The 20144-nt window shown below is 37.6% G+C and overlaps 1 protein-coding gene across 3 annotated transcripts in view; it reads left to right on the forward strand.

Moving 5' to 3' along the window:
* The window catches only part of AFF3 (ALF transcription elongation factor 3), a 226793-nt gene that overhangs the window by 173248 nt on the left and 33401 nt on the right, over window positions 1-20144 (forward strand). For 2 of the 3 annotated variants that reach the window (XM_087726604.1, XM_087726606.1), the window contains exons 9-10: window positions 13046-13211; window positions 16670-17674. In XM_087726604.1, the coding sequence (XP_087582730.1) occupies window positions 13046-13211; window positions 16670-17674 (1171 nt within the window). The remainder of the gene's footprint in view (window positions 1-13045; window positions 13212-16669; window positions 17675-20144) is intronic. The other variant, XM_087726605.1, reaches the window with a different exon arrangement.

Below are 20144 nucleotides of genomic sequence, written 5' to 3' on the forward strand. Positions count from 1 at the left end.
GAAAATTGTTGCTGTTTCACTCAGTTAAAGGTTGAAAGAGAATGTTAGTGACTGAGTGTGTGTATGAAAGAGAGAGAGAGAGATAGAATTGATCTGCATGCCTATTATAATGAACATTGTAGCATTGTAGCATTATTGCATGTGCAATAGTTGCTGAAATTCTCATTCCAAGTTTTAACCCATCACAGCATATCTTGCAATCAAGCTGAGAAAATGTTGTTAAACGGTTGCTGTGAGTTCCTAACTCATGCATAAGAAGCCATCTGGTTTATTAATGAAGAAAAATATTTCTGTTTTATTGTTTGCTTTTGACACTTGAATATTGCATTGCCTTTGGGCAGTGAAAAACTATAAGGTACACATTATCTCCAGCCTTTGTAAATAGCTTCAAGTACTCTTATCTCCATCTGGTGATGAGGGCAGTTCTTGTGTTAGATGACTTCTTCTGGTGATGGTTTTCATAGTAAATAAAAAAAATAAAGATAAAGAAGAAAGGTATGTTTTATATGAACAGCAGTATTTTATAGTTATCAATGATTAAAATCATGGCAGCCACCTGCATTAATAAAAACTGGTTGAAATTCAGCTTTTCTCTAAACATGTAAAGTTTTATGAAAATCATTTAAAGAGTGATTCATTTAAAATCACTCATAACAATGCTATTTCATTATACTATTAATTCAAACCAATTAATCAGAAGAATTGTCTACTTTAGTAATTTCTTGTTGTCATTAGGGATATAGCTGATGTAGTGCAGAATTATTTTAAATTATTCTGGATAATTAACCAGTGTTATTTTTTGTGTTTGTGGGCTTCTAATACCTCTTGATAATTGTTACAAGCAGGAATAAAACTATCTTTGTTTATCTCTAATCAGTCAACACTTAGCTGTATGACTGAATTTATAAGAATTCTGAATATCATATATTTGTTCAGAATTATAGTAGTAGATCCACTTCCACTAAAATTGGGAGTAGAGAGATCCATCTAGCATATTCTTCACTACAAAAACTTATTGAACGATTTTTAACCAATCACTCTCATGTAGCCCAACCTTTGGCAAAAGATCATTCTTATGGCAAAATACAGCAAGAGAGCTCTATGTACTTCCCTTCGTGCTGCTGAATAAAAGATAGCACTTATTTATTTGATCCATTTAAAGGACTGCTCTACTCAAACAATGTGACTTTGTGCAGCAAACGCCAACAAACAAAAAATACTGTATAACATTAAAGAAAGTACACAATATATAAAATGACAGTCAAGTGCAATAATTAAAGAACCAAATTTGGATCCAAATGCCAGAGGGGGAAAACTAAGACATAAATATAATAAATAGCAGAAGAGAGAGAGAGACAAACATAATAAGTTATAAGCCAGCATATTTAAGAAATATCATTTTGAGCTAATACAAGAAATGGTAATATTTAGACAAGATCAGCCTCATTTTCTTTTAGTTAATCTTTACTACCAACTCCCAAGCTTACAATCTTTACCTTCACAATAGAATGCTTTATTTTTTATTGACTAAGTGTGATTGGACACACAAGAAATTTGTCTCTGGTGCATAAGCTCTCAGTGTACATACAAACAACAGAAGTGATAAGTCATAGATCATAAAGCATAGTTACAATAATTAATCATAAGATCCAAACAACAAGTGATAATTATAATATACCAATAGGAGAAGATAGTAGGAAAGATGAGAAAAAATGAGAAGATGAGAATATGAAAAAGATACCTTTAGGCCTAAGAGAGTGCTGTGGAAATTAGGTGTTCAGCAGAGTGATGGCACGAGGGGAGGGGAACTACCTTTGTGTCTAGTTGTTTTGCTATGCAATGCCTTATAGGGGCATCCTGGGATGGAGAAGTTGAAACAGTTTATGTCCAGGATGTGAGCAGTCTATAGATATTTTCTCAGCCCTCTTTCTGGTTCCTGCAATATACAGATCCTCAGTGGAAGGCAATGGTGGGTCATTTCGGTGTAGCAACTGGTTCGGTGATCGTGCAATTTGCACATGAGCAGTTTGAAGAAATCTTCACTTCCGGGTTTCTTTGCAGGAGTAACACAACTGATTCATGGGGCAATCTGCTCTGCAACATGAATCAGCTGAGAAAATAAAGGTAGCAGAATAGCGCGGATGGGTGGGCCCATCTGATTGTTGGGGCGAATTGGTCCACTCCCAGCTGATCGTCGGAGCTACCAGTTCGCCCAAACTGGTAGAATCCCACCTCTAGGAGGATTGTAATTCTTAACAATATCTTGTAATAGGAAGACAAATACATGTCTTATGACATGTTTTATATTATTCCCTTTGGCTATAATTTATTCTTTTAAAGAAAACCTGCACATTCATATTTTTTGGTAGCTTTGATTCTGACTTATCACAACATTAATCACTACATATTAGAACATTTCAATAGTCAAAGCAATCCATTTAAAGCTTTATCAGCAAGATCACAATGTGTTAGCTTTGTGTGAATTTTGGGAAAATTTCTTTTGGTACTATGTGTTGTGCAAGATACAGATGAAATATCACATAGAACTCAGTCTTAAAAAAAAAGAAAAAGTCATACTGTGATTGTGTTTGCATATGGCCCCAAAATAAACTATGCTTACTCAGAAAATGCCATTTTTAGAAGAGACTTCAAGAGACTGCAAATAAATTCAGATGAATTAAACACATGTCTTTAGTTTCCCTAGAGACAAAGATTGATTAGGTAATATTTTGACCCCATTTGACACCACAAGGATTGTGCCTCACAAAGAATGTATGATAGGGGAGGGTTCCGGCAGGCACTACTGCCAGTTCACTTGTGTGTGCACCCCGTGCGCTTCAAGCGCATGTGCAATGCGATTAAAATTGTTCTGTGCATGCATAGAACTGAAAAACAAGATGACGGCACTGCTGGCACGGCCCAGAGAACTGGTTCGGGGGCGTGGCAGGCCTGGGTTGCTGCCGGTTCCAACAACCCAGGCCACCAAATCACTCCCGGTTCGGCCGAACCAGTAGGAACCCACTACTAATGTATGTACTGTAAATCCAGGTTTTCCAAGCCAAGTAATTATATCAGATTCTTAAAAACTAATATCCAGAGTTAATTTCAAAGAAACAAATTAATCCTATATCACAAGTTCCTTGCAGTCTGTTAATTGCATAGCAAACCAACTCTTTAATAAAAATGGGATGAATGCAACATTTTTTTCTCTTTTGGATCTAAAACACACTTGAAATCTTGGCATGCTTTCCATGCTCAATAATAATAAATATGCAGAATAAAACAGTGACTGCTTCATCTCAAATATGTAAGGGATAATTTCAGCAAATGCAATTTATAAAACAGTGATAAGCATTCATATTATCTAAATCTATTAGCTTAACAAAGCAAAACAGAAAGCTGTGTGGCTATTTGATGTTTGTCACTAGCAGATTATGTCCTTAAATGGTAAGACTAGCTCTTAACCTACAGCCATTCATTTAATAACTGTTTGAAATTACAACAACACTGAAAAAAGTGACTAATGAACATTTTTCACACTTATGATCAATGCACCAGGATCATCTGATTAAAATTTGGACGCTTGGCAATTGGCATATATTTATGACAGTTGCACTGTGCTAGGTCATGGGATAACCCTTTGTAACTTCCCAGATGAAACAAAGTCATTGGGGAAAACCAGATTCGTCTAAGGACTGAATGATTCACTTGTACAACTTCAGTGATTTACTTAACAACTGTGGCAAAAAAAGTGCAATTGGGGTACAGTTCACTTAGCAATTGTCTTACTCAACAACAGACATTTGGGGCTCTATTGTGATCACACTTGTATTAAAATTTTCAGACAAGCAAACTGGGCCTTATTAGGCACTTCAGTAGTATTGGAATAAAGCCTCAATAGCAACAACAAAAATGGTTCCCTCGTTTTTTGTAAAATCCAGCTGTAAGTTTAATCTTTTTTCATCCTTTGTGACATATACAGATCCTTAGTTAAGATTAATGTTCTTCCAGGTTTATTAACTGCAATTTGTTTCTAAGCCCAGTTCAAAGGGTTGGTGTTTCCACTGAAAGCTTGAAATTTGGGGTCTAAGAAATCTTAAGTTCTACTTCCATCATATAAAGTTGCTCTTAGGCTCCACTCCCTCACTAAACTTCATAGCATGCAGGAACAAACTATAAACCTTTTTACCTGTGTCAGAGTTTCCTGGCAGGGGAAACAGAAGTGGGTTTTTATTACTGGGCAAAAAGAAAGGATTTAAATACACCAACAATTAAAAAAAAAGATTCAAAGACTCATGATCCCAATACTGATTGCTCCTTTATGAAGAAATAAGTACTGTAGTTTGACCATTTAAAAATTAAAGAACCCTTAAGGTCAAACTTACAGTGCCAACTAGCTGTCTCTTATTATATTTGAGCATCCAATTTCAAGGAGACTTGGAAGCAAAAGAGTTTGAAGCTAATTCTATAAAGGGTTAACACATATGGACCAGGGAGTCTTAACTGCTCAAACGCGGCTGATGCAAGGTCAGTGGCAAACACACAGAGAACCTGGGGGTTACTTTATTTTTCTTGCGAGTAGGTCAAATAAAACACTGCTGATATTCCATTTATCTGGTGTGACAAGCAAACACTTGGCAGCAAGTACAGGCATACCCTGGAAATCTGGCATCCATCTCCTAGCACAGCTGTCAGCCTGCTGACTAATCACTTCTTTCTGAAGTTAATGCAACTCTAGCTTTTTAACACTCTTTCATCTCACATACCCAGGCACTCGGTCCTTGGAGAGAGCTATTTGTTTTGGTAATGCAGTAATTAATTATAACTTTTTTTTTACACTTTTGGCAGCAGGCTACTTGCATGAGTTCTTTTTCTGTAACATTTCTGTAATATTTACAATGTGGTGGTTTGTAGCTGGGAGTTAGTTTCCTTTACTAATCCAGATCTGGGAAATATTCATTCTTATTTCATTATTAAGGGAGAGTTACTGTTATGTTTTGGTTCCCCCCATTTTTAGCACTTTGTTTAGGGATGTTGTTTATTGTTTTAGATAATATTGCCTTTGAATACCACACACTCTATAGCACACACCTGGTCGTACAAAGGACAGCTGATTTTCCTTCGGTATGCACTCCTGGATGGCACATGACATCCAGTCAGCATAACTCTGACTGAGCAAAGTCAAGATACAGGTGTGGCCAGGGAGATGAGCTTATTCTTAGCAGATAGGGCTTCTTTTTTGTGGTTCAGCAAAAATAGAGAACTTCTCATAAAATCTTGATGTATCCTTAAAACGTCCTTTCTTGGTTCCTGTGACTTTTCTTGGGTGACAACATGGCAGTGGTGGGATACGACCGGTATGCCCCGGTATGGGCATACCGGTGCCTACTGGGAGCACTAGGTACCATTCCGGTACGGTGCTCTGGAGGGCCCACCTACCTACCCGCACTCCTTACCTGTATTTGAGCTGTTTGGGGCTTACACACACACACACACACACACACAAACACACACACAGAATGTACGGCGACTGCACTCCACTCCGCTGAGGAGCTGGAGCATCACAGAGGTGTCATGGAGCGGCACGGGCGGTAAGTACGCATGCGCACACGCGTTCATGTGGACGCCCGACCCCGTTGAACCGTACCAGTTGCACTGGGATCTGGAACCCACCACTGCAACATAGGTACAGAAACCTTTTTCCCATGTCTTCTGCTTAGTAGCTACTCCGATGACTGCCATAGACTGATCTTTAATTTTTATTATTTCCACTACACATTGGAAAATCCCTCGTGTTTTATTTTTTACATTTTTATATGCCGGCTCACCAGGTACATTTCATATATATACATGATTGTATATATTACATAAATTCATAGTTAATGAATTAGTATAAAAAACAGTATTCAGAATTTTCATAATTTCTGTAGAATTGTATCAATCAATGAGGTAAAAAATAGGATTGCTTTAAATTTTTGCAAGTTCAAAAGATGCTCAGCAAAATGAACAAGAAAAAGTACTATTTAACTGTCAAGGTTTAGAATAGCACTGCAAGATTCCATAAAGCTGAGAATTTCCTTACCTTTAATGATAATTTTGACATGGGTAGCTTTTCACACTACAATGTGATTGAAAAGTTTTCTACTGAAACCATGGATTCAGCCTATTTAACCTCTAGCTATTAAAATTCAAGAGCATTCATCTGAAAGGAACCTGACAGGTAATATTGTTCGGGTTGCTTCCAAGCAAAATAGCAATCTGATTTTCAGCCCAAGCAACTGGAAATTAAGGCAGTTGTTCTTAAATTAAGTTGCACTGCTGCTAGAATCACACTTGTCTACCATAAGGGGACAAATCATTTTTGGTTTGGCATTTTCTGTGAAGAAAAAAAAAGGATGCTACTACTGGTATATCTACTGCCTTGAGAAAATGCTGGCTGCTGGATAAATATAAGAACAGAATTACAGATACAATGCAATGCAGCGCAACGCAATGCAACGCAACACCAGAATTGGAAGGGACCTTGGAGGTCTTCTAGTCCAACCCCCTGCTAGGCAGGAAACCCTATACTGTTTCAGACAAATGGCTATCCAACATCTTCTTAAAGACTTCCAGTGTTGGGGCATTCACAATTTCTGGAGGCAAGCTGTTCCACTGATTAATTGTTCTAACTGTCAGGAAACTTCTTCTCAGTTCTAAATTGCTTCTCTTCTTGATTAGTTTCCACCCATTGCTTCTTGTTCTACCCTCAGATGCCTTGAAGAATAGTTTGACTCCCTCTTCTTTGTGGCAACCCCTGAGATATTGGAACACTGCTTTCATGTCTCCCGTAGTCCTTCTTTTCATTAAACTAGATATACCCAGTTCCTGCAACCGTTCTTCATATGTTTTAGTCTCCAGTTCCCTAATCATCTTTGTTGCTCTTCTCTGCACTCTTTCTAGAGTTTCCACATCTTTTTTTACATCGTGGCAACCAAAACTGAATGCAGTATTCCAAGTGTGGCCTTACCAAAGCATTATAAAGTGGTATTAACACTTCATGTGATCTTGATTCTATCCCTCTGTTTATGCAGCCTAGAACTGTGTTGGCTTTTTTGCGTTTTATTTTACAGAATTCTAGGCCTAAGTTTATAAAATCCTCTTGAGTGGAGATTGATCTTATCTCTGGCAGATAAAACAAAGAAAAAAAAAACAGATTTACCACTACCATACTGTAAGTAAGTACAGTGATAGATACAAAGCCAATTGGAGAAACCTGTTATTTAGATAATCTATTAACAGGATTGGATCCCTGAGTTCAGGGTTTGAAGTGGGGTCAACCATTACCTAATAACAGCCTTTGTTTGTCAAGAGGAAAGGCTAGTAGAAATTTTATACTTCAGATGAACCTGAAAATAATGGTGGCAGGAGGTAATAGTTAAATATAAGCGTGTCAAAATAAAACAAGCAATAATACATTGAAATGCAGTTTGGTGGGAAAAAATAACAATTGTACATCCATTAGGAAGCAAGATAAAATGCATAATGGTTGTTTAAGTAATTGGGTGATTTAAGTTTTAAAAAAAGTACGCTGGCAACGTTCAGTTCTATTTCCGTGCAGGTAATGCCATTGGAATCTGAAAAAATGATAAAATATAAGTTTAGTTAAATTGATTGATTATGTACTTTCAAGATAGTGATCATATAGATAGATTTTCTCTAAAAATTATGTATATATTTCAACTGGTACTAGAATGCAGTAATGATTAAAACAAATGGAATCCCACTATAATGGGGATTATATAGATTACTGATTCCTGGTTAAAAGAATGGGAGTATGTGGGTATGTGTTTCAGAAACAACCAATATATATACTGTAAATGTTTGTAAGTTCATTGTCTCTTAATAAAGGTTCCAAATGCTACAATAAGCAGCTTCACTTAGTATAAGAACTGTAGATTGTACGTGGATAATTTTGTGTATAGATTTTATGTGGATTTTCTCTTCTGCTTGCCCATCTAGCATTTCTTATTTATCTTTGGCTGAGCTTGAAAAGGCAAGCAGGATTGAAGCAGTTTAACATTCAGTTTTCCATTGTTCCCTACCAGAATACTCCTGGAGCTTTTCACACACCTCTACCCCAACATAGCTGTTTATGTACAGTGAAGTCTGACTATTTTCTGAGTATTTTTATACAGAATTCTGCAGTTAAGAAATATGGGTCTTTGCGCATTTGTTTCTCTCATGGTGAAATTACTCGTACATTTATAGCTGACTCTGAAGCATTGGTCTTACCAAAAACATATTTTTAGGACAGTAATCTGCTTTACTTTAGCTCATAAATCCTATTATTAAAGATTTGATAGAAAATAGTCACTTTGTCCATTATTACAAAACATAGAATTGTAGATATTATTGTAAGTTCCAGCAATGTACAGTGAATATTTTTAAATTCCAAGTATAACAAATTTGTGTGGAAATAAAAACAAGAGGAACATTGATACAAAATTGACAAGATAAATATCTAGATTGGATAGAGCCCATAATAATCTGTCTAAGAGGACCAAATAAAAAATAAAGCAAAAAATAGTAATAATGACCAATTTTCCCTATAGAACAGTTGCTGCCCATCTTGTGGTTTGAGGTGATTTTTAACTTGTTCATAATTGCCTTGTCTTGTGGGTAAGAGCTGAACTGGTTGTGTTTCAGATTATACCAAACTACTGCTGTTAATAAAATAAAAAAATGATTTTCAAGAGCTACATAAAGACCACGGTAAACTAGATGAATGGCCAACTAAGTGGAAAATGTGGTTTTGTTTAAATAAGTGTCAAGTGAATCTCTTGAATAGCCCAGAAGATAGACTCAAGATCCAGAAGGAACTTGACAGATTTGTACACTGGATCCTATCTAACAAAATGAAATTCAATACTGAGAAAAATAAGGTTTTACACTTGGGAAAGAAAAACTAAATTTACAGATACAGCATAGGTAATATTTGGCTCAATAGCAGCAACTGCAAGAGGGCTTCTAGGAGTCCTAATGGACAATCACTTAACCATGAGCCAGCAGTGTGCTGCAGCCACCAAACAAACCAAGGTATCCCTTAACAGAGATATAGCATCAAGTCCCCATGAAATGTTAGAACCGCGTTATAATGCCTTGTTAACACCATACCTGGAATATTACATCCAGTTTTGGTCACCACAATATAAAAAAAGATGTGGAGACTCTAGAAAGAGTGTGATTAGGGGACTGAAGACTAAAATATTTGAAAACAGTTGCAGGAATTGGGTATGTTTAGCCTAGTGAAAAGAAAGTCTAGGGGTGACATGATAACAGTGTTCCAATATCTAAAATGCTGCTGCAAAGAAGTCAATCTAGCCTCCAAAGCACCTGAAGGTAGGACAAGAAGCAATGGATGGAAACTAATCAAGGGAAGAACCAACATAGAACTAAGGAGAAATTTCCTGACAGAACAATTAGTCAGTGGAACAGCTTGCCTCCAGGAGTTGTGGGTGCTTGGATCACTAGAGATTTTTAAGAAGAGATTGGACATCCATTTGTCTGAAATGGTATAGGACAGTGATGGCTAACCTTTTCTGGACCGAGTCCCCAAAGCATGTTTGTGCATGCAAATGCACATGTACACACCCAACCCTCTAAAATGCAATGCACGTGCATGCCCCCATGCACACTTCCCGCCCTCTGTACATGCGCGGCAGTGACTCGAATACCAGCTGGCTGGTGGGAGGCATGTGCACATGCATGGCAGAGCTGAACTGGGGCAACAGCTCGCGTGCCATCAGGGCGCTGGGTGGCACCTCTGGCACGTGTGCCATAAGTTCACCATCACGCTTATAGGGTCTAGTTGAACTAGAAGACCTCTGAAGTCCCTTTCAACTCTGTTATTCTGATGAATATTGGAAAAAACTTCACATATAATTCATACTTGGGATATTGGGGATCATTAGAAAAAGGACAAGATAGGGCAGAGAGAAACTTCTAGTCTTTCAGGATTTTCATGTAGATCTTGTTGACATCAACCTTCTAATCCAAAGAAAATAAAGTAGCATACAATTTAGTAACAGTGGCACATGCAGATCAATTCCAGCATGAACGAGTATTATCAATCTCTCCATTTAGAATTTGGACTTTAATTTTAGTTTTTTTTAGTTTTTGTTTTTTTTTAATTTCCACTTCAGTATACTTTTCTACATACAGTACATATTTTTTTTATTATGGTCATTAACCAGAATACAACAATCAACACATGTGGAACAAAATAGAAAACTTCCTAAATTCTTCCTTAATGCAACTAACCTTTGCAGTCAATTTAACAAAATGTGCTACATTTGTAGAAATAGAATCTTCTTTGTTTGATAGTAATAATAAAAGTACATGGAATAAACCAGTGCTGTCCAGCTACTTTATAAATTGCGTCCTTGCACAGTACAGTAAGACATGGACAGTGGTTTTGATAAGATTCTTCTCAGAGGTACAATCTTTGTTCTCATGGAAATGGTTGTATCTACCTTCAAGAGCCATCATATTTCGTGTCTTGTAGCTATATTTCTGGCCTGAGGAAAGGGAGCATAAATGTTCAAGAATACATTTCTGACCATTGATCCTAGAGTCAGGAACTTCTAGATCTAGAGATCTAATTGGGCTTCTAGATTTCAGGTACAATGAGTACTCAATCACACACATCATTAAAGTGCCCCCCTGGAAAAACCATTATACTGTAGATTTTGCAGAATTGTCCTAGTTCATATTGATTTATACTTGTCTGCAGGGAGAAAAGAACTGAGAGCTTCTGAAAAGAACAGTATGCTATAACATAAATTCATGCACAAGTTTCAGTATTAGTCAACCCTGTCTCCTTCCTAATACTGTGTTTTCCTGAAAATACGACCTACACAAAAAACAAGCCCTAGCCCAATTTTCACACCTTTGCTTAATATAAAACCTATTCCAAAAATAATCCATAGTTGAGCCCTGCCTACCATCTGGTTGTATGAGGTTGAGCGAGGCGCAAGCATAAAAATCAAGCTGGGGTGGAGCTGCCTCATATGCACAGCACCACTTACCTTAGGCTCGCTGCAGCCACGCCTCCCATGCCCCAACATCTGTTGCAATGCCGCCTGACATTTTCTGCAGCCACTTGCGGCCAGATACCACATGGTGCATCGCGCCAGTGCCGCTGCTCACCTGTACAACAGCACAACATGCCACGCAGCTTCCTGCCACAAGTGGTGGCACCAGTGCCATGAGCCTCACGGTGTCCTCTACAAGTGGCGGCACCAGCACAATGATTCCCATGGAATCTGCTGCAAGCAGCCAGAGAAATCAGGCAGTGGCGTGACAGATGTTGCGGCATGGGAGGCGTGAGTGCAGTGGTCCTAAGGTAAGTGGGTAAGACATCTCCTGAAAATAAGACCTAATGCTTATTTTGGGATTGAAAAGAAAATAAGACTTGGTCTTATTTTCAAGGAAACATGATACTTACATTACTACATTTTTTTAAAAAAACTAAAGCCATTTGAAATAGAGCCATAACATTCTATCTGGTGATAAGTACACCAACAGTATTTTACCAATCATTGAGGGCATTTGTCCTAGATTAATGGTGCACTACGTTTCTTCAACTCCCTCTGTGTATCAACCTGATTATAAAGTTTCCATTTATACTAACACTTTCCAATATTCTGGATCAGTCTTTCTCAACCTTGTGAATTTTAAGACGTATGGGTTTCAACTCTAGGAAACGCTGATAGAAAGGTCGCATGCTGATATTTTACTTACCATTCTATTGTTGCTGGGAATTTCTTTGTTCACAGGATTGGGCCCTTTTCAGTGGGATAAAAGTACCATAAGGTACTTTACTTTTTTGATGTTTGCTGAGCATCAAGCAATTACATAGCATGTTTGCCCAGTAAAACTTTAATGCAGCTGGGATATGCTGTTAAGGGGAAGAACAATATACTGTAGCCTCCACTATTTTACACACATTTTGAATGACATCATTTAATGAGCATTTAATGGAACTATGAAAAACCATGCCCAAATATTTCAACCCGTTTATTTGTTTTACAATCTGGACATTTAACTAGCAACTGTACATTCCAGGTCAGTTTTTCTGAAGTTCAAAGTTGGATCCTAGTATTTTGAAGGGGAGGCATTTTTACATGGTCTCCTGGGAACTATACATCAGACAGAAAGGCAAGAGAGTGGTGTTTTATTTAAGCTTCAGTTCATTGTGTTTCGTATTCTGGCTTTGATCAGTTGCTGGATCTGGAGAATGAGATGCGACCCAATCGGTATCAGGGCTTTTTATAATTTCACTCAGCACATGGCAGGAGGTTACTACCAAAACCATGAGTTTGCTCCAACTATCAGACTTTTCTTTTGCTGGATTTGCATAGTTTATGAGTGTTTTAATTTAAGCAAAGCTGCCGCAGCTATTTCTCTTTAGTATTAGTTCTGTCCATGGCATAATTTGCCAACATCTGTCATTGAACAATTTGTACAAGAAATATTATGAACTCAAAATAATTGACGCCTCTTCAAAGCAAACAATACTATAATAAAGTTAAAATAATCCATGTTCTGTGTTGTGGTAAATAAAGTTTTCTTTCAAGTCCTTTTATTTTTAAATAAATAGTTTCAACAGTTATACAAAAAGGACCATGGAACTGGGGTTTGCAACAATATTTTACAGGGTATTCGCCCATCTTTCCATTAGGAGTGCTTCTGTTCATAGATCCAGGCAACCATTTTATTTAAGCAGAGCCTTCCATTCCCACCTATTACAAGTTTTTCTTTCAATTTTCCAACTGACATACTGTATCTTGAATATTGAACAGCTTCACTGGGTTTATTTTGAAGTTTGGGATGCTTATATTTACCACTTATTTTCCTATGAAATTTGAGGCTTTTTCTCCCAACCCAAAGTTCTGCATTTGAGTTTGTCAGTAAAAAATGGTTTTTAAAAAAACAAAATATGATTTAATTTGTAGTTTGTACTGTTTTCTCTCTCTCCCCTCTCTGAATTTGTGTTCAACAGCAGCCCTGCTAACCAGCAGTCCAGTTGTAGAATTTTGGGTGTCTCTAACAAGGGTTCAAGCAGCAGTTCAAGTGAATCGGACAGCAGTTCTGAATCTGATTCAGAGACTGAAAGCAGTTCCACAGAAAGTGACTGCAACAAGCAATCACATTGTTCCAGCCCAGAGGTAATAAGTTAAAATTTAATTTCTAAACAAGTGGAAATTTTGTATCAGTAATATGTCTGGGACCAGGGAGCTTTAATATGGTATTGTGTTGAAATACTTTGTTTTTTAAATATGAAAATGCTTTTAGATGTAGCACAGGATGACATTTTATGCAAGGAAAAAAAAAACATATTGAAATTAGTTTTTCCAGGCCCCATAAGGCTTTTTTTATAAAAGCAAAAAGCTATTGTGCAAAGCTTGGTGTAAATGAGAACACTTTGTGTTCATTAAAACATTTATTGATTTCTGACATTGATGCCCAACTAAGATAGGTGAGAAGACACACACACACACAGACACACAGATTGTATGTATGTATGTATGTATGTATGTATGTATGTATGTATGTATGTATGTATGATGTATGTAGTGGTTAGAGTGGAGTACTGCCGGCTACTTCTGCTGACTGCCGGCTGACTGCAATTTGGCAGTTCAAATGTCACCAGGTTCAAGGTTGACTCAGCCTTCCACCCTTCTGAGGTTGGTAAAATGCTGACCCAGATTTTTGGGGTCAATACTCTGACTCTGTAAACCATTTAGAGAGGGCTTTAAAGCACTGTAAAATAGTATATAAGTCTAAGTGCTATTGCTAAGTGCTATGTACCATATTTATAAGGTATAAGAGTATAAGATGCACTCCCCCCCCCAAAAGAGGCTGAAAATTTGGGTGCGTCTTATACTCCGAATGTAACTTTTTCAAAGCTTTTTTTCAGCCTTAATGAGGCGCTAACGAGTGAAGCATCTTCTGTGCTTTGCCTGCTTTTCTCATTGCTTCACTCTCCAACAATCAGCTATGTTTTAGAAGCTGTTTTTCCCCCCCAATCAGGGGATAAAAAGCACATGCGTGCATGCTCAAAACCAGCAAACCTATGTGCTGAAGCTGACTTTAGCTGACTAAGGATGCTAGTCAGATGAATACCTAGTAGGCAGAATTTCCCCCCCTATTTTCGTTCCCAAAAACTAAGGTCCATCTTATACTCTGGTGCGCCTTATACTCTGAAAAATATAGTATATATGTATGCATGCATGCATGCATGCATGTATGTACATATGTGATGCTTACCTGCTCAAAGTGCCTGACAGATTCACATACATTTACATAAACACACACACACACACACACACACACACACACACACACAGGTATGCGTATGTAAATGTATGCGAATCTGTCAGGGACTTTGAGCAAGTAAGCATCATTAATGTGGCTGACTGAAAGTTAACTGCATGCTGAATGATCATCAGTAACACAATCTCAGATGTGAGCAGGTACATAAAGCTACTGCCACCAGAAGATTCAGGCATTACAAAGAGGCTTACAGACATATCAGTGCCTCAAATAAAACTAATTATAGTTTCCTCCTTTAATCAGCAGACAGGATGAGGTAGAGTATTGAATAATGCCTTTCATTAGTATTGGGAAATCATTGGATAATTCCTCTCCTATCTACAGAAGATTTCAGCAACAAATCTGAATCATTTCACTGTAGCTATGTATTTTGCTCTGCGGATGTTATTTATTCATCTGTATTGTTTAGAAAACACTCTTCAAACAAATATTCCTGAGGATGAAGTTTAAGGTTTTCAAAAATATTTTTAATATAGTAAACATTTTAAACTCTTAGATAAGAATCCAGATTTAGTCAAAATAAAAATAAGCCCATAATGATTATTGGTTCAACCTGAACTGTTTTTGTCTGTTTTATTTGAGCTGCTTATTATTACTTTACTTGTTATTTATTTCTGCAACCTAACTTTAAATCAGAAGGCAGCTGTAAAAGCCATAATTAGATGTTTAAAACCTTCAAGTGTGTTATAAAAATGCATTGCAAGTGTGTCCAGAATCCATTTCTAGCACGCTACATTTAAATGCTTTAATCTGTTGCTATTCTATTGCCATATTGCAGCTGCATGACAGCTCATCCTGTTTATTTTTTTTTAAGCTTCAGGAACTATGGAAATCAGGCTTCCCATTGGCAATGTCAGAGTCTGCATTTATATTGTGTATGTCTAGATTTAGAACAGGGGCGTCAAACCTGATTTCATTGAGGGCCACATCAAAATTATGTTTGCGGGGGGTTGAGTGGGTGTGGCATGGTCAGGGTGGGCATAGCCAGCTTGCCGTCTTGCAGCCGGTGAGCAGCCCTCCCAGGCTCCATCTTTGGCTGCGACGGCCCCTCTGCCAATGAAAATGGAGCCCGGGAGGGTTGCGCGCTGACTGCAAGATGTCAAGCTGGTTATGCCTACCCTGACCATGCCACACCCACTCGACCTCTCCCTCAAACACAACCTTGATGTGTCCCTCAATGAAATTGAGTTTGTCACCCTTGTTCTAGATCTAGACAAAGGCAGTGTAACTGCAGACTCTGACACTGCCTATGGGAAGCCCGATTTCCATAGTTCCCGAAGCTCAAAAAAATTAAACATTAAAAAAATAAACAGGATGAGCTGTTGTGCAGCTGCAATATGGCAACAAAATAGCAACAGATTAAAGCATTTAAATGTAGCATGCTAGAAATGGATTCTGGACACACTTACATTGCATTTTTATAACACACTTGAAGATTTTAAACATCTTATTATGGCTTTTACAGCTGCCTTCTGATTTAAAGTTAGGTTACAGAAATAAATTAAAAGTAAAGTAACAATAAGCTGCTCAAATAAAACAGACAAAAGCAATTCAGATTCATATTTATGTTTGCAGCATCTGGGGGGGGGGTGTCAGGTGAGCCCCTTTTTCGACCTCCTGACAAGCAAAGTCAATGGAGAAGCTAGATTCACTTAACAACCATATTACTAATTTAACAACTGCAGTGATTCACTTAACAACTGTGGCAAGATAAGTCACAAAATGATGCAAATCTCACTTAACAAATGTCTCATGTAGCAACATGAATTCTGAGCTCAATTGTAGTTATTAAGTTGAGGACTACCTGTATCTAATCCTTGCAGAACTGAAGCTACTGATTGACAGAGAGACAATATATAAGTTTAGCTATATAGAAAACCTAATAGTTTATACTCTTGGAAAGTTTAATTGTTTTTTTCATCTGATAGTAATCAAAATTTCAAAATAGCAAACTTTTATATGCTGGCCATATACCAAATCTGCAGTTCTTAACAGTATAAGGTGCTCCTTAAAACTTTTATGAGTAAAGTTTTATAATATATTGAGATCCGGTTTGGGGTAGTGGTTAAGGCATGAAGCTAGAACTTGGGAGACTGTGAGTTCTAGTCCTGTCTTAGGCACAAGCCAACTGGGTGCCAATGGGCTCTAGAAAGAAGGCAATGACAAAGCACTTCTGAAATATTGCCAAGAAAACGACAGGAACTTGTGCAGATATTCACTAGGAGTAAACACTGATTTGAAGGCAAGAAAGAAAAGTGTAACATGTTGTGTATTAAACTTTATTTTCTAGCCTGAACAGTCGTCTCCTAACAAGTGGCAATTGGATAAATGGTTAAATAAGGTTAATCCTCATAAAGCTTCTGCTTTGAACCAAAATGGATTGGAGGTCTTTCAGTATTACAGCAAACTAAAAGAAGAAAGGCAAGACAATAAAAATGTATCTCCTGTTGGACAAGCCAGTTTCCAGGAAAAAGCTATTAAGAATCTTAGTAAAGAAGAACTGAGATCTAGGACAACTAACTTACCCCCAGGACACAAGGGAGGAAAGCAAAAAACGCTTCTTTCTGCTGCCTCAAAATCAGTATCTAAAAAACAGCCAAGGAGGACAGAGAGTAGCCTGGCTGGTGATAACTTAAACAACCATGCAGCTGACAATCTTGATTTGAACCAAATTCATTTAGCGAATAATAACATTTGTAATCAGCCCAAGACTAGGCCTTGCAGCAGCAACATTGAACAACAAAAAGAACCACAGTCTGTGACTGCCGTGGAAAAGAGACGCACAAGAGGTTCAGGGAAAACAGCACCGAAGTCCAAGGAATTTATTGAGACAGAATCTTCATCTTCAACTTCATCTGACACAGAGTCCCAGTCCGAACAAGAGGAGTGTCCTTCACACAAACTACAGACCGTAGCCTCAGCATCAGCTGGAAGTGACCAGAAACAAAAGAATTCAAGCAATAATAATGGTCACAAAAAAACCAATAATTGTGGTGCCTTTGGTTCCATCAACACCAGAACTAGCAATGATATAGCGAAAGAGCTGGAAGAACAGTTCTACACACTGGTTCCTTTTGGCAGGAATGAGCTTTTGTCTCCTCTAAAAGATACTGATGATGTCAAAGCACTTTGGGTCAAAATTGATTTGACTCTGCTCTCCAGAATCCCACGGCAATTACCTGAGGAGCCACTGATCATGAACACAGGAGTTAAAGAAGCCATTCAAATGCAATATAACATTGCTGCTGACCTGCCAGCAGAAAAAGTGATTCCTAAATCCAGAAGAAAACGAAAGGTAGGTTTTATATGTTGGTATTGAAAAGGAAATTCATGATAGCACCTATTGGATATACATGAGTATCTTGAGATATTTCGGAGCAGAGATACAATTTTTTTCTTGCATTATCTCAATTCATGGGGATTAAGAGGGGTTCATAATCTTCAACATGCATCACAACTGAAGCCCTGCCTTTTTTGTTATGTATATGCAAATGACACAGTGCATATACAAGGCTTTGATTGTGACCATGCTTGCCTTCTTGAGTTTTTGGCATTCCTGCAGATGCCACTACTTCAACTGAATTCACAGTTAAAGATCAGGTATGCTTTGAAATTTGGGTTAAGTCTACATAATCTTAAATGTCCATTTTTTCAATCCTGATAGCTTTTTGTATTGGTTAAGGTTTACATTTCCTAAAAGCCAAAAGATCAACTATAGAAGCTTGAACACCTTATAAAAAGATGTGATGCTTGAGATAAAATTTGCATTTTTCTGCTTAGAATATGGCTATTGTCCTATTCCTTTGAGGTAGAGTTCTTGTCTCATAAATAGTTTTTAAGAGCTGACAATATACGTAACATGCAACTGGTTTGAGAAACATGTCATTTCTTCATTGTAATCACTGGGAACATGATTATATTTTTATTTACCCTAGCATTACTGGTTTTTTAACATGTATTTTTATTTATGTAATAAATTTCTATACTCTGTTCTATGATATCATATTTCAGAATGGCTTATCATAAACATATTAAATTACAAGGATATACCAATAAAGTAAAATAAGATAAAAACACATTTATGAAAAGTGATAAAAATAAAGGAAATAAATTATTCATCTATAACATTCAAAGGAAGTTTGAGATTAAATGAGGAAAGATTTTTGTATGCACTGAAAGAACTTGCTGTAAATGATAAGCATCTTCTGCTTTTTAGACAGAGATGCTAGTATCTTTTCAGGTAAAAAACATTATTTTACCACTGTTCCTTTACAATCTGTTCTCATTGTTTTGGGAATGATGGTGTTTATGTATCAAAAGTAGAAGAGGGTAATTCCAACTGTTGCATTGATTCAGGCTGATTTAAACCAGTAATAGGAATCCACTTGGTCCAATTCTGAATTCTCTTTACGTATTGTTGCCCATTGTTGTATAATTATTCCAGCTTCACTCGTCTTCTCTCCACATGGAGAACTGAAAAGATTTCTATTTACCTGGAGCCCTGACAAGTCATACAGGAAGGGAAAATGACAAAATAAGTGTTCTTTTTTATTTACACAATATAAGCAAGCATGTACAAACAGGGAGAAGCTTACATCACACTGTCACAACATCCATTGTTAAACAAAATCATTGGAGGATCCAATCTGGGCCAGTCACCTTGTCCAGAAATTTTGTCTTCTGAACTTCCAGACTCGTGCTGGAGCCTATCCTCAGGGACTTTCTTCCTAGCCTAGATGAGGCCAGAGAGAAGTTCCTAAAGATGGGCTCAGCACAAGTCTGGAAGTTCGGAAGACAAAACCTCTGGCTGCAGTGACCAAACCAGATTGGATCCTGTAACATTAATTTGGGACACATATGTTCATCTTCTTTTGTGAAAATCATTGGATTCGATGAGCACCTCTGAGTCCCAGACTCACACAACTTGAAACTATATATATACACACACACACACACACACACACACACACATACATACATACATACATTTGTGTGTGTGTGTGTGTGTGTATATATATATATATATGTGTGTGTGTGTGTGTGTGTGTGTGTGTGTATGTTATATTTATGCTGATAAATAAATAAAGGGAGACTAGTATAGATCTATTTCAAGCTATTTAGCTCTCATCAGCTAGCCACACCCTTACTGGGAATCGAACCTGTGCTCTATTGCCTCTAAGGCAGATGTGTTAACCATTGAGCTACAGGGCTCGACTCCTTATCAGCGAGGCCAGGGTGAAAGGTATATATTTAAAGTCACAACCCCTGGTATGCCCAAATATGGGAGGAAGGTCACACTTCCACTCTCTGTCTTCGGCTCGTCACAAGAGACCATCCAGACAGAAACCCAATATTTTTTACATTGCCTTAGAGGCAATAGAGCACAGGTTCGATTCCCAGTAAGGGTGTGGCTAGCTGATGAGAGCTAAATAGCTTGAAATAGATCTATACTAGTCTCCCTTTATTTATTTATCAGCATAAATATAACAAATATAACAAAAAAGGCAACAGTAAAAAATATTGGGTTTCTGTCTGGATGGTCTCTTGTGACGAGCCGAAGACAGAGAGTGGAAGTGTGACCTTCCTCCCATATTTGGGCATACCAGGGGTTGTGACTTTAAATATATACCTTTCACCCTGGCCTCGCTGATAAGGAGTCGATCCCTGTAGCTCAATGGTTAACACATCTGCCTTAGAGGCAATAGAGCACAGGTTCGATTGGGTTTCTGTCTGGATGGTCTCTTGTGACGAGCCGAAGACAGAGA

The sequence above is a fragment of the Thamnophis sirtalis genome, unplaced genomic scaffold, assembly GCF_051295495.1.
Source record: "Thamnophis sirtalis isolate CommonGarterSnake01/CBP01778 unplaced genomic scaffold, rThaSir2_p1.2 scaffold_12, whole genome shotgun sequence".
Lineage (NCBI taxonomy): Eukaryota > Metazoa > Chordata > Lepidosauria > Squamata > Natricidae > Thamnophis > Thamnophis sirtalis.